This window comes from Papaver somniferum, chromosome 10 (assembly GCF_003573695.1).
Source record: "Papaver somniferum cultivar HN1 chromosome 10, ASM357369v1, whole genome shotgun sequence".
In the NCBI taxonomy this organism is placed as follows: Eukaryota; Viridiplantae; Streptophyta; class Magnoliopsida; order Ranunculales; family Papaveraceae; genus Papaver; species Papaver somniferum.
The window spans coordinates 70,622,837-70,638,961 of NC_039367.1; the positions used below are offsets into that span (position 1 = coordinate 70,622,837).

Below are 16,125 nucleotides of genomic sequence, written 5' to 3' on the forward strand. Positions count from 1 at the left end.
TCGAGGAATCACAAACAGTGAGACGAAGATGTTTGTGACTTCTTTATCTTGCCTATTGGAGAACTCTCACGATCTCAAGCCAATCAATCGATTGTACTCGTATGATAGAAGATGTTATATCAGATCACACAACTACGATAAAGTAGTATCGGTCTGGCTTCACAATCCCAATTCATTCTTTAAGTCGTTAACCTGATTTTAGAGAAGAAAATCAAAGGCTAATGGAGATCGACTCTAGCGGGCGCACTAGCAGCACACAGACGTGTGGGGATTAGTTTTGCACAATGCTAGATGTCTCCTTTATATAGCCTTAAAATCAGGGTTTTGCCTTAGTTACAAAGCAATCCTTATTCACCGTTAGATGAAAACCTGATTTAGATTCAAGCTAATATTTCTCAACCGTTAGATCGAAAACTTAGCTTGTCACACACACTTGGGTAGACGTTTACTGGGTTCGTGAAAACCATGCCCAAACGTGTACGTGTATGTTGGTTCAACATAGTAACCCAAAAGGTTAACCATATGAGCATTTCATATTAACCTTGTTCTTCTTCACCATAACTAGTTCAATTGACTCAAACAAACTAGTTACAGAGTTGTTCAATTGCTATGAGATCTTATGTAACTACAGAAGACACAATTGAAACAAAGATGATTCGATTCGATTGAATCGACTCATGAACATTATAGCCACGGTTTGCATAAAGCATTCCTTAGTAATTTAATGTTTCATGTTCAGAGCACATCTTTAGATTATAACCTCTTAAGTTCACAAACAAGTTCGCGGACTTAAGTTAATCGGTTGAGTTTTCCAAACTCAGCAGAAATTCTCGAAAAGAGATCTTCCGCCAGTTCGCGGACTGAGTTCACGGACTTAGCACACAAACGAGTTTTGGAAAATCCCAGCAGAAATTCTCGGTCGAGAACTTCCGACAGTTCGCGGACTGAGTCTGCGAACTAGGTTCGCGGACTTGGCAAGCCAACTCCACAATCCTCCCGATTTCTCTTGATCAACAAAGTTTGAAAACTTCGGTTCAAGGAATACATGGTTATGTAATCTAAACTCACATTTTAATCATTGATACATTCTCAGAGGATGCTATGTATCCGTTATTCACAGACCGATTCACGTCAGAGCAATTCTCAAAGTGATTGAAACTTTTCATGACTTTCGTCACTAGGTGAAGATAAACTTGATCAAAGTGAAACGCTTTACCAACACACGATTTCGAGATAAAAGATAAGCAATGAATGCTCAGCTCGAAATGTCAAATGTGTATGATCTAGTCTATATAGCATACGACTTTTGTCTCTTAAGAAGTAGGAGATATAAGAGATAGACTTTTGAATGATAGATAAGTTCAAGTCTCCACATACCTTTTTTTCGATGAAGTTCCACGGTTCCTTGTATAGATCTTCGTCGTTGTATGATGAATCGCCATGAAATCCTTGATCTCAACCACACTTTTCTATCCTAGTCCGAGACTTAGCTATGTAGGCTAGAAATCAAGATTTATAGTTTTGATCACTAATATTAACAAACATGCTTGAGATAACAACGCATGCGAGGTTGACCGAGCTATGCTCTAACACCTTTGCCACACTCAACATTATTATCTCTGATTTCTTGAGATAGAATATTGGTTACCAAACAGATTAGTCTTTTATTGTTTGGAAGACGATCCAAAGGGTTGTGTGCTTAAAGTCTTTAGAGAGACTGAAGCAACTTAAGATAATGGACTTTATCTTAGGATTCATGTGTGTTTGCCATATTGGTTGTAGGCGCAGGGACAATAAGGAAACTAAGTAACTAAGGGTTGTTTACTTGGTCTCAACTATACGACGTTGATAGTGTCTTTGTATAGCGTCTTAATTCTGAGAGTATTCAAAACTGGACTAGGTCTCGGGGGTTTTCATCATTTGCGGTTTCCTCGTTAAAAAATATTGTTGTGTCATTTACTTTACTTCCGCATTATAATTGTTTAGTTATAATAAAGTAAATAACATTGTACGTTAATCCAAAGTACTTGATATTGATCCTATAGTATATTGGTCTTGTACTGCAACTATTATCAAGTGATTACCTTGGTGTTGTATTGTCTCGACTTTGTTCATAGACGATCACTCAAGGTATCAGATTTATAGGTTGATATCAAAAAAATTGTGGTGTACTTGGTACCCTCGTCATTTCAGTCTTGTTTATGGTTGGAGTGACCTTGGATCAATCAAGAAGCTGCAACAAGATGGGTTGTAACTTTTCATGTATTTTAAGTCTCATAGGCAAGTTTGCATGGAAGGTGGATTGTTCGTAGGTATGGATATCTCCATATCTAGTTTGTTTGTTACCCATTGATACTGTGAATGGATATATACTTGAATTTGTAAGGACTACTATGAATATGTAAGCAGTAAAGCGGATATGTACTCGAATTCGTAACCACTGTAAGGGTACGTACTTGATTTGTAAGCAGTGCAGCAGATATCGGTATATGTACTTGATTTGTAGGGGTATGTACTCAAATTTGTAAGAATGTAGCGGATATGTACTCGATATTGCAGATGAAATCCAGTGTTGAAGTCTCGACATACCCTTTTGGTTGCTAATTTAAGCATTTAAAGACACTCAAGGAGAAAAATCAACCGCATATCCCCCCGAAGTTTCACCTAAAAGATGTAAATCTCATCGCAGGAAAAAACTCAGTCGTTAAAATGTAGGAATTATTATCTAAAGAATTTCGCAAATCATCTGATAAGCACACAAGCTTGAACTTGGCATATTAGCCAAATTTTTGAATTGCCATTTTTTTCTTTCTTTTGAAGCATGTCATTTTTAGTTTATTCTAAACACTTTGAATGATTAAAGGGAAGGAAAAAGGCAGAGGAGTTCCCTTGATGTTCCAATCCATCAAGTAGAAACACCAATATGTTCAGGTAGTGGATAATATCTATTTTAGTTACTTATTTTTGTGTGCAGTACAACCACTATGTACGGTCAGTTTATAATAAGTTGATTAATATTTTCAGTATAGACAATATGTATTGAAATTTGATAATATCAAATTCGATCTAGTTTTTATCAACGTTAATCTTTTTTTTTCCCAGTCCTATATATACTGTCATTTCATAAGGTGAATACATACTGTCAGTTGATATGTACTGACATTTGACTATCAAATTTGACAATATTTTTTTTTAGTACTGCCAATAAGTACTTTCAGTACAACATATATATACTCTAAAAATCGTAGTTTTTGTTTATGTTAGCCCTAACTACATAAACAGAAAAGATCGGCTAGGAGAAAAAAAAGGTGAACTAACCTAACTAAACATATGGGTTTACAAAGAAGAGTTCAGCTAAGCAGAAAAAAAACAAAACAAATCTAGTCGACTTGAGATTCGGTTAGGAAAAAATAAATAAAACGTAGCGGAACTACATGAAAAAAAAGTTCGGTTAGGGGAAAAAATGTGAACTAACCGAACTCAACATATGGGTTTGCAGAGAAGAGTTCCGCTAAGGAGAAATTTTTTGTGAACTAACCGAACTCTGCATTTGGTGTTCTATACAAAAGTTCGGTTATGCACAAAAAGATTCAGTATAACCAAAATGTTCTTCGTATTCTTGGTTTCAGAAAGTTCGGCTACCAAATTAGGGTTTTTTAAAAATTTCTACAAACCGAACTTACTACTATAACTTTCACTCTATTTCTTTTTTAATCAAAAACAAATTAAAAATAATGGGTTTGTGGGAAAATACCCGCGACTTTACATATTAATAGAATCAGAGCCTCGTAAAAAAAAGAAAAAAAATGGAATTTTTTTAATAAAGTAATAAAATAATTTTAAAAAAGAAATTTAAAATAACGACAATGCTATTCCCCTCACCATATATAGCACTACTCACCACTCATCCTACGAGTCAACAAATCTGGATAAAAACGTGGGAGAGAGAAAAACTGTTCGGTCAAAATCACTTCTGCAACTTCAATATAATATTTAAATAACATTTTCCCTCTCTTTGGCTTTTCTAATGAAAATTCGCGGGAAAATTGAATTTTGGAATTTTGAAAATAGAGTTAAAATAAATTTTATAGGAACTTTTTGGGTACATTTTCACCAAAATGGTTCTTTAAAAGGTTGGGAAATAAATAGTCAACCCACAGGAAGATGCATATAAACGAAGTAGAAGAAGAGTCCTCTAATGTAAATGGCATGGTGTGAAACCTATCTAAAATCCTTAATTCTTCTTTTTGTTTGAAAATAAATTAAATTTGGTTTTGGGGATTTGTGTGCTCAATTTGTAGTATCATAGAACAATGTTATTTCTTGCTAACTATATGAAACAAATCGTGCTTAAGAGTTGTTTGATGAAAGTTGTCAGTGACCAAAAGTAGTTTTGTTTATGTTATATGAAGTATTTGATTAAGAATTATCTTTGTTGTTGCAGGAGGATACAATTCAAAATTCAGATTGCTTTGATAGTAGTGGAATCAAACCTAATATACAACTTGCTATTGGTATGGGGTTTGAGTCTATAGATGATGCATGGGAGTTTACAAGGCATTTGGGAAAGCGACTGGATTTCCTGTGGTGAAAAGCACATCTGTGAAGAATGCTGCCGGGCATATAAGAAGTTACACATTTACTTGTGCTCGAGCAGGTAAGTGTAACTCCGTCTTTGAAAATCCATTAAGGCCTCAAGCAACGATAAAATGTGGATGTCAAGCCAAGCTAGTATTACGGTTAGATTGCTTAGTTGGTTATGTAATCCACCAGCTCAATTTGGAACATAATCATGAAAAGAAGCCGGAAAACGCTAGATATTTTCGTTGTAATCGCTTCATTAATTCCCGGGTAAAGAATCAACTTGATCTTCTTGATCAATCTGGTGTGAGGTTGTGTAAAGGTTATGATGTTTGTGTAAATGAAGATGGTGGTCATGAGAATATGACGTGTTCTAAAAAAGATTGTAGAAATCTAATTAATAAGTTGCGAAATTCACGATTAGGAGAAGGAGATGCAGTTGCCATTCTAACATATTTTGCAAAGATGACTTCAGAAGGTTCTGGATTTTATTCAAGTGTCGATATAGATGAGACTGGTCATTTCAGAAGTGTGTTTTAGGCAGATGGTAGGTCAAGAGAAGAATATAAAGAGTTTGGCGAGGTTATTTCTTTTGATACCACATACTTGGTTAATCGGTATGATATGCCGTTTGCTCCATTTGTTGGTGTAAATCACCACGGAGAATCAATATTATTGGGATGTGGGTTGGTAACACATGAAAATGAAGATTCTTTTGTATGGTTGTTTACGAAGTGGCTTGATTGTATGTCTGGATGCGCTCCTCCTGCAAGAACTACTGACTAAGACAAGGCTATGCAAAACGCCATTGAAATAGTATTCCCGAACAATAGACATAGGTGGTGCATATGGCATGCGATGAAAAAATTGCCAGAGAAGTTTAAGAGTCATAGTAAGTATTTGAGAATTACATATATAATGAAAAACGTTGTTTATAATTCTCAATATCCATCAGAATTTGAAACAAAATGGATGGAGATGTTACAAAAGTATGAATTGTTATAAAATGAATGGCTTCGAGGATTATATGAAGAAAGTCCGCGTCGGGTACCTTGTTATCTAAATGACATTTTTTGGGCTGGAACGCAATCTACACAAAGAAGCGAAAGTATGAACTCATTTTTCGATGGATATCTTGGTCCGAAGACAACTTTGAAGCAATTTGTAGAGCAATATGAACGAGCATCAAGGGATAAGGAAGAGAAAGAGACTAGTGCTGATACATAATCGTGTTCCAAACTGATTCCAACTGCCACATTTTTTGAAATGGAAAAACAGATGCAAGGACTGTATACTCTGTCAAGGTTTAAAGAGTTTCAAAATAAATTGACTTCAAAAATGTATTGTGAACTTATCAAACAAGAAGAGGATCCTCTTGGAACATTTAAGTATGTTACTCGTGCTAGTGTGTGGATTGAGGGGGTTGATCAGCAAAGAATTCAAAAACAGATGAACTTCGATGTGATTTTTTTATTCAAATGAATGCGAAGTTTCTTGTAGTTGCCGGATGTTTGAGTTTGAAGGGATACTATGTAGACATGCTCTTAATGTATTAATCCGACATGGATTTAAGTTGGTTCCTGATAAATACATAAAAGAAAGATGGAGGAAAGATTTGAAAAGGTCTCACACAAGTATGAAAGCTAAAAAGGGATTTTGGTGAAACACCGTTGAGCGTGATCGTTATAATAATTTAAATATTCTTTTCAGCGAGGTTGCAGATATGGCAGTAAAATCAGAACCTATTTTCAATGATGTTAAGCAATTATTAGCTTTACAGTTAGAGTTACTAAAAAAATAACGCGATTCAGATTGAAGCGAAGATTCCTGAAGTACACGAAAAAGATTCGGCAGGAGATGAGATTATGGATATTGTACCCATGGATGTCGTGGATGTACTGAATCCTAACGATAGAATCACGTTAGGCAGACCACGAACTAATACATATAAAACTATATGGAAAAGTACCAAAAAGAATCCTACAACTAACAATAATGGGAATGCATGTAATGAAGCTGGACTAGTAGCTGTTGATGTGCCTATTCCAAAAACTAAGAAACGAGGCAGACCACTAGGCAGCAAAAACAAAAGTGTGCAGGTAACTTATTTCCATCATCTCTACTGTTCATTTTTTTTCCTGATCTCACAATGGAATGACAAATATAGTTGGAATGATATTTAAGTTGTGCCACAACAAGAATCTAATGGAATAGCACCACCGTCACATTTATATCCTCAAGTTCCTATGTGCCAATATAATGGAGTAGCAGGACAAACTCATCAGTATCAAGTTAATCTATTAGCACCCCAAGTGCCTATGTACCAACCTTGGGGATTCTATCAGCATCCACCTCCTCATTATGTAGGATTGCCGATGGTAAGTAAATTTGGTAATTTTTTTACGGCTTGTTTCCACGAAGATCTTTAATCATATTGCGACTTATCTCGGTTATTAATTTGTCGTTATGGCTGTCGTAGGGTTTAAATGGGGTAAATTCTTTCCATATGCAAGAGTCTATTGTCGTACTGCTTACAACGCCTAATATGCAGATGTTTACTGGTTAAATAGAGTAAATGTGTAACTCAATTTGGCAGTACAACTACCAAACTGCAGAAGTTTAGTGAGTAGATAGAGTAAATGTATAATGTTTAGTGAGTAGATAGAGTAAATGTATAATGTATACTCAACTACATCTTTTTTAGACTGACAGAAGTTTACTGGGAAAATGGAGTAAATGTAAAACCCATCTGCATTTTGTTTTGGACTAAATGTGGATTGAACACTTACAATCTTATTTTGGAAATATGCAGCTCTTTTTTGTAAGTTCTCGCTGTAATTTTCTAGAATACTGCTTCAGAATTCAATTATGTTTTATGACATTTGGTATACGGAAACGCACTAATGTACAAACAATATGCGGAAAGTAGCTAACAAAGATCTCTGAATTTGAATACAAAAGAACTTACTCAAAGTCTACAAGCAAAGCTTACAATTTACATTCAAAATTATAATAAAGGAATTTAATTATTGGTAACAATAAGATTTGTATAAGTTACACATCTTTCTTATATCCAGCTGCTTGAACCACTGATGCATTGAATCTTTTGTGGATTTTGATTCCCGTTTTGTGCTTTACCTTACCAAATTCCACTCAAATTTTCATTTCAACTTTCTGACATTTTGTAACTTCAATAACTTCAAATTTTTGGTCTTTGCTGTTAATAACATCCAAAATCTCAACATCTTCATATTCATTAATTGTTCCCACATCTACATCCATATCTGCATATCATCATAAAAGGATTCAGGAACACATGATATCTCTCATAATTGTCAACAAAATATGAAACTCTTGCGCTAAATCAACGAAAACAACGAAAACAGTGAGAAATAATTAAGCACTAAAGAAAATGAATGAAATATACATGAAGGCACAGATAAAATAATTTAAGATTTGCTTAATTTTCGACTATGTTGATCAAATTTAAGAAACCCAACTCTTCTTCTTCAAGTTTCCATGATGAAAAGATTATCAAACGATTTCAATTATAGCTATGGATCTAATAAAACTCGGTAGAATTATTTATTGTAAATGAAATACAAGATATCAATCTAAAAAAATCGGTAGAATTACTTACTGATTTCAATCACCCTTCAACAAATAAAGAAAGAAAATTTCAACATAATCGTACTCTTTTCGCATATTTTCTCTCTGGGCTCAAATGTAGACTCAGAAGTGAGATCTAGTTTGGTTCATAGATTTAGAATTGTTCCACTTATTGTTCCCTTAGTTATCTCTCCAAGAGTCTCTCTCCAACAACGTTAATAAATAGAGAGACGGTGAATATATAGTAATATAATATTAAAAGTTGCAGAGAATATTTTGACCGAGTAAGTTTTTTCTCTCCCACGTTTTCGTCCAGATTTTGTGACACGTTGGTTGAGTGGTGATTAGAGCGTTAGAAGGTGAGAAGAATAGCATTTCCGAATAAAATAATAACATTTTGTTAAATAAATAATAAACAAATAATTAAAACAATATAAGGCATTGTAGCCATTAACTGAAATATGTGGATAAGGGGTGTTTCAAAATACTTCCAAATGACCTAATAAAATGAAAATCATGGTCCCCGTCCTTCCAAAAATCGTTCCTTACCAGCCCAATGGTAATAGGATTCTAAGCAAATTGGCACCCTGCAGCAACCAAGTTACTCTGGGGTTCGTGGAAGCAAATAAATAAAACCAAACTCAGATAATATACGACACCTCTAGTTCACTCTAACTCCAGTAGTTTAACTCTAGTAGTATGATGAGTGAGTAAGTGAGGGAATGATGAATTGTTGTTGATGATGATATCTTCTTTTTCTGCTACCCAACTTTCAATTTCATCATCTCTAACCACATTCAGACACAGTCATCGTCATTTCACAAACGAAATCCCAACCCAAATTTCTTTCCGTCCTTACCATCAAATTAACAAGAAGAACAAAATTAACATCAGACCGTATTGTGCCATGGAAATTCCCAGTCAACCCAAAGAGTTAATCGAACTCAATACCGAGTCCGACTTCAAATCTCTTATCTCCCCGGATGATAATGGTTATCTCTCCATATGTGGATTTGGTTCTCTTCTCTCCGAGAGAAGTTCCAGGAGTACATTTCCGGATCTCATCAATTTCAGGATTGCTAAATTAATCGGGTTTCGACGTGTATTTGCTCACACTGCTCCGATTTTCTTTGAACGCGGAATCGCCAATCCTCAAACCCAGGTTTACAGTTCATCTCAGTTTTCCCTCTTTTAGTGTGTCTGTGTAACCTTGGGACTCAAATCCAGATGTGGAGTTAGCAGAAACGAGCATTTTCGCATTTGATTTATTCCTAGACTGAAATTTGAATTAATTTCAGGAGATTTCGAGTTTAAGTGTAGAACCATGTGAAGGTGAAACACTTGTAGTAACTGTCTTCGAAATCAAAGAATCCGAGGTAAACTCAATTTTCTCTACATTCATGATGGATACTACTAGTTGTAACTACTGTTCATGTTTTACATCAATTACCATTCTCCACTTTTAATGTAGATTCCATCTTTTATTGAAAGAGAACACGAATTTCGGTTTCTAGCTGTAAGTATTCTTACTTCACTGTTTCGTTTATAATGGATGCTTGGATAGTAAAATAATGGAACTGAGTGGAATTGTATGTTTAGGTGGTACCTCAAACACTAGAAGGGACCTTGTTTCATCAACCCGCTGTAAGTTTCACTAGAACTATACCTCTTCGAGCTAATTCTTTATGGGTTCATACGGTGATCATTTGATTTAACTCTTGCGTTTTCGACATTGTCAGGTGCTTTGTGGTCGTTACAGTGACAAAGAGTATTTTGAGTTTAGATGCAAAGGTATAATATCTTCAACAACTTGAAATGTTTTTTTCATCGGTTTGAGAGTAGGTATATTGGTTTGTATTAGCTCACATTCTAAATGTGGACCATATTCAGCCAAGATTCAATGGATTTAAATTTCAGCATTTTCTTGCTTCTTTATTGTTTTATAATCTCTCTCTATATTTAAGTTCTGGCTATTGGAGAACTAGGGGGGTATATAGGCGCATTCTAGCAGTTGTTATGCGATTTTTTTTTTTTTGTTATGGAGGGCCATTGACGCTTTCACTTTGTTATGTATTTAGCTAGAGGATTACACATTCCCTCTGTTATGTATAGGGCCCGAGGGCTATTTATGGTCGACTTACTTTGCTATGTGCAACTTTCTTTCACTATCTGCAGGAAGCAAGGAGATATATCATGAGCGATATGGACGATATGGTATTGAGAAGATATGGAGGGATGATATCTTACCTTGCCGTGTTTACCTTCGACACTGGTGCGTAGCAATGAACTACCTTTTAGTTTGTACTTTGTGTTGAGTTTTGTCATCATCATCTTTCTACTTCTTGTCCAGTGTTTATGCCTGTGTGAGTGCTTACAGCTCAATTCATTGTCTTGGATCTTAATTCATTCTATGACTGTGCAGTTTTTTCAACTTAAAACGTGTTTGTTAAACAAATCCGAAAGATGCTTACTTTTATTCATTTCTTTTTGTCCTTAGTGTTTTGGCAGCAAAGAATCTGGGTGATGTCGCTTATAACAACTTCTTGGATCACACTTTCCTCGGCGACAGGAGGACAACCATTCGTGAGTATTTGGCTACCAAAGGAGGTTCGACAATCATGGAAGAGGAGCCTCCAGAGCTACTCAAGACCCGCTATGGTGGTTGATTCCATGAATCAATCTACTACAATCAGAAGAAAGAAATCGTTTGCCATCTGATTATACATACTGCATAATTTTTCTGTTGTTATCGAACTTGTGCTATGTAACGTTTTACTTCCTCAGCATGTGAAATAATTGATTGATAAGAAAACTCCAGGCGATATGGTTGAATGAAAACAAGGAAACAGATAATCTAATTTGTTGACGTTGATAGGAAAATGCATTCCATACCGAGATTTAACAGATGGATTATCCCACAGAAACCCAGCTCTGCAGGATATTTGGACATTAAGCCTACCCGTCTGACATATTTAGGAGCTCGCTGCCATAAATTTCCCTGGGTTCCCTCTTGTTTCACAGTACTGTTAGCCTAGAGCGAATCATCAGTATTTTTGTCCTTTCTAAAGGAATGTTCTGTGCTATTTTTAGCTAATCCACAGTATCTGACATATTTTTCTTGCAAAGAGCTCGAGGAGCAGACGTCTGACAATCAGTTGAAATCCAAAGGTCCAGGAGTTTTATTTGGTTTTGTCTTTAGCATCTTAAATGTTGTGTTTCATGATTATCTCGGTTTCTAAAATACTGCAATCAAATGATGTTACTGAACCTTGCATGCCGACTTATGTATATATTGTTTTGCTGTAGCCTTGACATGATTCCCTTGCAGCTTTTTGGTTATGCCTACAGAGGTCCGTTTGGGCAGTTCTTGCAGACACTAATGGATAAGATTAACAAGGGAAAGCACAAAGAAACAGTAGCCCAGAAGGTTCTTTCACTAACCCTTGATGCATTCTTTTGTCCAGTTCACGTATTTTGCACCTAAAACTCATCATTCTCCAAACGCCAGGACTAATAGTTCAGACATGCACCTAAAAATATCTATCTTGTTTTGGTATCAGCCAGGATCCTAAAACGACAGAAACCCTTGTCTTTTTTCTCTCCTGTTCTCCTTCAAACAGCTTCAACACAAACCCTACAACAGCTCCACATCAATCACCTAACTAATGTGAAGCTCAATGACAACAATTATCTGTTATGGATAACTCAATTCAAGCCCTTACTGAAAGGTTATAAACTTCTGATGGAAGGTTTCCAGGTCGCACATGTACCCTACCTGACTCTACTGATATTAATCCTGCATATATCCAGTAGGAAGAACAAGAGCAGATCCTTCTTGGCTGACTGTTATCTTCATTAACTGAAAGTGTAATGTCTTGCGTTGCAGGATTGCAAACATCTCTTGAAGTATGGGAAGCTCTTGAAAAGAGATTTGCTCCACAAACCTGAGCTCACCAGCTGCATTTCCGTCGAGAACTTCATCAACTGAAGAAAGGTAACAACACTGTGCAACAATGTTTTTTCTAATACTAAACAGCTTTTTGATGCTCTCTCAGCTTATGGGAAACCTGTTACTGACGATTAGGTGACCTCTTAGGATGGCATGTTGCAAGTCATGCTCTTGCAGCTTTTATAATGTTTAGTATACATTATGTTAGAGTTGATTTGAATTTTGAATATACAAACAAATAATAAAATAAGGAGGAGATAAAATAGCCTGATTTTCAGTCAGTTGAGGAATCATTCTATTCTTCAGATTCGGTTTCTTTGCTAGCTGTAGACACACGCTAAGGTTGATAAGTTGACACTAATAGTTTAGACATGCACCCAAAATTTAACTGTTCACCCCATCCTTTTCAACCCTCTTAGGTCAAGTTTTGCCTGTCTAGTATTTTCCCTGTATTAAATCTCTTTATTCCCGCTGCTTCTGTTGTTTGCGACTTCATTTGGACTTTGAAGATTGAACCAAGAAACATGGCCCGACAAGTTTTGCACCCACCCAAAAACTATTTTGGTGCATGGCTCTAAGACTTTGCAAGAGGACATTCATCGAAAGTTGAACTTGCAGTTTAGTAGGTTAAAGTTTAGCACAGGATTGTTAGTGAAGACATGTCTCTGGAATCGAAAGTGAAATTGGTTCGCAAAGTGTATAGAGGAATACTCATGGTTATTTTGTACTGTCTACTATGCTTATGTTCTTTCCAGTTTCTATTTGAGCAGTTTTCTTCTTCATCTTAGAATAATCTACTAATCTTCTTTTCTTGTTTTTCCTATGGATTGGTTGCTGAGGGTAGCCATGAGTAGCGTGTTCAATATATGGCTAAGTTGATCTCATTTGGTATGGAGAATCAGAAAGACTTTATTGTTTCCTGCAACAAAGAAGTAATAATATGGGGCTTGTTGGCTGTTATCTTATTAATACAGGAAGATTATTGTCTCAGGAAAAAAGTCAAGAAGGATTAGCCATCCTTACAGAGTTGACATCTTGGATGGTATTTAAGGATCCTTTCTCTTTTACAACCAATTTTGGGATTGTGAAGCATATAAAAATGGAATAATTGATGTCACTAGAATTGGCTGTAAACTGTCCGAATTTATCTAAATTTATGGATCAACGGTTGTCTGATCGTTGGATTGGTATATCACCAATATTTGCCACTACAATTCCATTTCCGTCATCTTTCACAGCTTCATTGCATATTGCTGGTAATTTGTTTCTGTGTTCCTCAAATCTTTTTTGTTGTTTTAGTTAATCTATAATTCTTTGTAAGGAAATGAGCTTTAACTTGTCAGTCCTCGGGATGTTTTTGCATTGTTTAAACAGGTTCAATGTATTGTGAAGTGATACCCGAAAGAAGAAAAAGAGTTTTGAGAACAAATGAAGCTCAAATCAGATATGGCTCGGATCATTTAAAACAATGGTCTGATTAGTATCTAACGTAGAGTCTCGTGGACTCGCAGCCTCAACCACTGTTAGTCACACAAATCAACTTGGGTACAAAGATGCCATCTGAACTAAAATGTTACTTAATGAGATGCCACTGGCCCTTTTCCTCTTACAAAAATGCTTAATTTGTTTAGTGTGGAAAAGCACCGAGCCATCCACTAGGTTTCCTTTTGCGGAAACTTTTGATATGGACCCTGCTTATCAATTATCCAGTCTCTCTGAGCTCTACTTGAGGAGAGATTTCGATGGCTTTACTTTGTGCATGTTTCCTTAAGGGGGAAGGAGACAGGAATGCACAGAAAGCTCCAATGGCATTTACTATTCAAATGTTGTGGCTATAATTCTTCGCCTAACTCAAAAAGCCTTGTTTCAACTTATTTAGAGTCTAGATATAGGCCTGTCTGCTTATCCTAACCAGCAGCCGCCTACCCCATTATCTTTATCTTTAAAAGTTGCAACCTGTAGTATAACGGCCAGTGGCTTCTGCGTTATGTCTCTATTTTCAGTAAGTTCAAAAATTATCCAAAACAAAAAAATGCCATGTTCCTCCAAAGTCCTTGGTTATGCCCAAAACCCTGAACAAGGAAAATCAAAAAAATCAGATCTTATTGTTTCTTGATTCAAGGGTTTTTACCGGTCTTCATTGAAAGTCACCAGTACAACAATTCCAAATGAAGAAACTGTCGACTAAGAACCAATCAAATTGTTGAACAACATAGCGAGTCTATTAAAAGTCAAGAGTCAAAACTCTATATTCTTGACCCTCATCATCTCTCCCTATAAATGTAAAATGAAACACCATATCCAATCTCATTCAATTCCAACCACTACCGCAAAATCCCACCACCATAGCAAGAAACAGCCACCAAGACAAAAACAAACTTAAGGAGTTATATATGGCAGCTCTTACAGCCTTAAATCTATTGTGTTCTACTTCCTATTCATCGATTTCCAAGCCAAGAAATGGCGTCAGTGTCATCCTTCGAGTCCTAAAATTTCCAGCACTTTCTCATTTGTCTCTTCCTACACTACCTACAAATGAAACCACAACCATTAGCTTTAAAGAAGTTATGAAGACAAGTGCTAATAGCCCTAAAGATCGTAGTGGTGATACTAGTCCGAGAACAGTGGCTGCCGAGCTATATATGATCATGGAAGTTGTTGCAGAAAGAATAGAGATGCATAAAAATATTGGAGAACAGAGAAACAATTGGAATACCCTTCTTTTGAACTCCATTAATGCAATCACTATCGCTGCTACAACTATGTCAGGACTTGCATCAACTGGTGTCATTGGATCATCACCATCCCACCTTTTGGCTCTTAAAATATCTTCTACTTTATTATATTCAGCAGCAACAGGGATGATGGTGGTGATGAACACAATTCAACCTTCGCAACTTGCAGAAGAACAAAGAAATGCAACAAGATTGTTCAAACAACTTCATGAACAGATCAAAACCGAACTTTCTCTATCTTCTAATAGTGCTATTACTCAAATGGATGTGAAACAAGCAATGGAGAGTGTTTTGGCTCTTGATAAAGCTTACCCACTTCCACTGCTTGGAGGTGTAATGATTGAAAAATTCCCAAAGAACGCCAAACCAGCAATTTGGTGGCCACAACGGAAACAAGACCAAGAAGAAAAACAGTTCGCTAATGGTACAGTAGAAAAGAACGGCTGGAGTAATAAGCTTGAGAGGGAAATGAGATACATAGTCGAAGCATTGAAGAGTAGAGATACTGAAGAATACGTTAGATTAAGTAACATGGTCTTAAAAATCAACAAGATTTTAGCTATTTCAGGTCCATTGCTAACAGGTATTGGTGCAATAGGTTCAGCTTTCATTGGCTCGCCTTCTCAGGGATCAACAGCCGTGTTTTGTGGCGTCCTTGCTGGAGCATTGGCCACCCTTGTAAATACATTGGAACATGGTGGACAAGTAGGAATAGTGTTAGAAATGTATAAAGCTTCTGCTGGTTCATTCCAATTACTAGAAGAGACTATAGATTCTACATTGAAAGAAAAAGAAGTTGAAAAAAGAGAGAATGGAGAAATATTTGAAAGATGGTGGCTTTAAAGCTGGGGAGAAGTTTATCTGACCTCAGAAGCTTTGCGGCTAGGTCTTCATCTTCAAGAGATGAGCAACCTAAAGAATTTGCTAGCAAGCTCTTCTGATGAGACTTGATAGTTGATACTGGTCTTTCCTTGCTGTTCATATTAATTGTATAGTACAATATTTTGATTCTTCCTGATGATATACCAAATGTTTATTATATGCTGTATCCTCGAAGAATTCCAATTTTTTTCAAGACATTATTAGTTGTTCCATAATTAATCATTGTACATCTCAAGATGAATTTTCTCTTTATATTTGACGACGCTAATTAAACCACGAAAAAAATAATCTATTAATAAAGAGCGTTCCTTTATATATCCCTAGAAATATTAAGATAACCCCAAAAGTTAGTTAAAATACTAAGGATAC

At 36.0% G+C, this 16,125-nt stretch overlaps 2 protein-coding genes and 1 long non-coding RNA gene across 5 annotated transcripts; 2 read left to right on the forward strand and 1 right to left on the reverse strand.

Moving 5' to 3' along the window:
• Window positions 1–7,557: 7,557 nt before the first annotated feature.
• Window positions 7,558–8,383, reverse strand: LOC113317688. The gene is made up of 2 exons (XR_003343843.1): window positions 8,222–8,383; window positions 7,558–7,865 (listed from the first exon to the last, which is right to left on the reverse strand). It is a non-coding gene; the product is annotated as an uncharacterized LOC113317688 (long non-coding RNA).
• A 433-nt stretch (window positions 8,384–8,816) lies between these two features.
• On the forward strand, window positions 8,817–13,353 carry LOC113318617. Of its 3 annotated transcripts, none has more exons than XM_026566804.1 (10): window positions 8,820–9,352; window positions 9,489–9,566; window positions 9,662–9,706; window positions 9,790–9,834; window positions 9,930–9,981; window positions 10,366–10,462; window positions 10,688–11,617; window positions 11,751–11,947; window positions 12,077–12,184; window positions 12,984–13,353. In XM_026566804.1, the coding sequence occupies exons 1-7, from the start codon at window positions 8,930–8,932 to the stop codon at window positions 10,854–10,856; spliced, it is 909 nt and encodes a 302-aa protein (XP_026422589.1). In that variant the 5' UTR covers window positions 8,820–8,929; the 3' UTR covers window positions 10,857–11,617; window positions 11,751–11,947; window positions 12,077–12,184; window positions 12,984–13,353. The 3 variants fall into 3 exon arrangements, with proteins under 3 accessions (XP_026422591.1, XP_026422589.1, XP_026422590.1); XM_026566805.1 differs by lacking the exon at window positions 11,751–11,947 and having other exon boundaries at window positions 10,688–11,358; window positions 11,519–11,617; XM_026566806.1 differs by lacking the exon at window positions 11,751–11,947 and having other exon boundaries at window positions 8,817–9,352.
• Window positions 13,354–14,472: 1,119 nt separating this feature from the next.
• LOC113315073 (probable F-box protein At4g22030) lies at window positions 14,473–15,843 on the forward strand. The gene has a single exon (XM_026563385.1). It carries the CDS (start codon window positions 14,533–14,535, stop codon window positions 15,715–15,717), a length of 1,185 nt encoding a protein of 394 aa, XP_026419170.1. The 5' UTR covers window positions 14,473–14,532; the 3' UTR covers window positions 15,718–15,843.
• The last annotated feature ends 282 nt before the right edge of the window (window positions 15,844–16,125 follow it).

Coding starts and splice junctions, on each gene's coding strand:
- LOC113318617 (XM_026566806.1), top strand. CDS start 8,930: ATGATGATATCTTCTTTTTCTGCTACCCAACTTTCAATTTCATCATCT. Junction 9,835..9,929: donor CCTTGTTTCATCAACCCGCT/GTAAGTTTCACT, acceptor CGACATTGTCAG/GTGCTTTGTGGTCGTTACAG. Junction 10,463..10,687: donor CGTGTTTACCTTCGACACTG/GTGCGTAGCAAT, acceptor TTTTGTCCTTAG/TGTTTTGGCAGCAAAGAATC.
- LOC113315073 (XM_026563385.1), top strand. CDS start 14,533: ATGGCAGCTCTTACAGCCTTAAATCTATTGTGTTCTACTTCCTATTCA.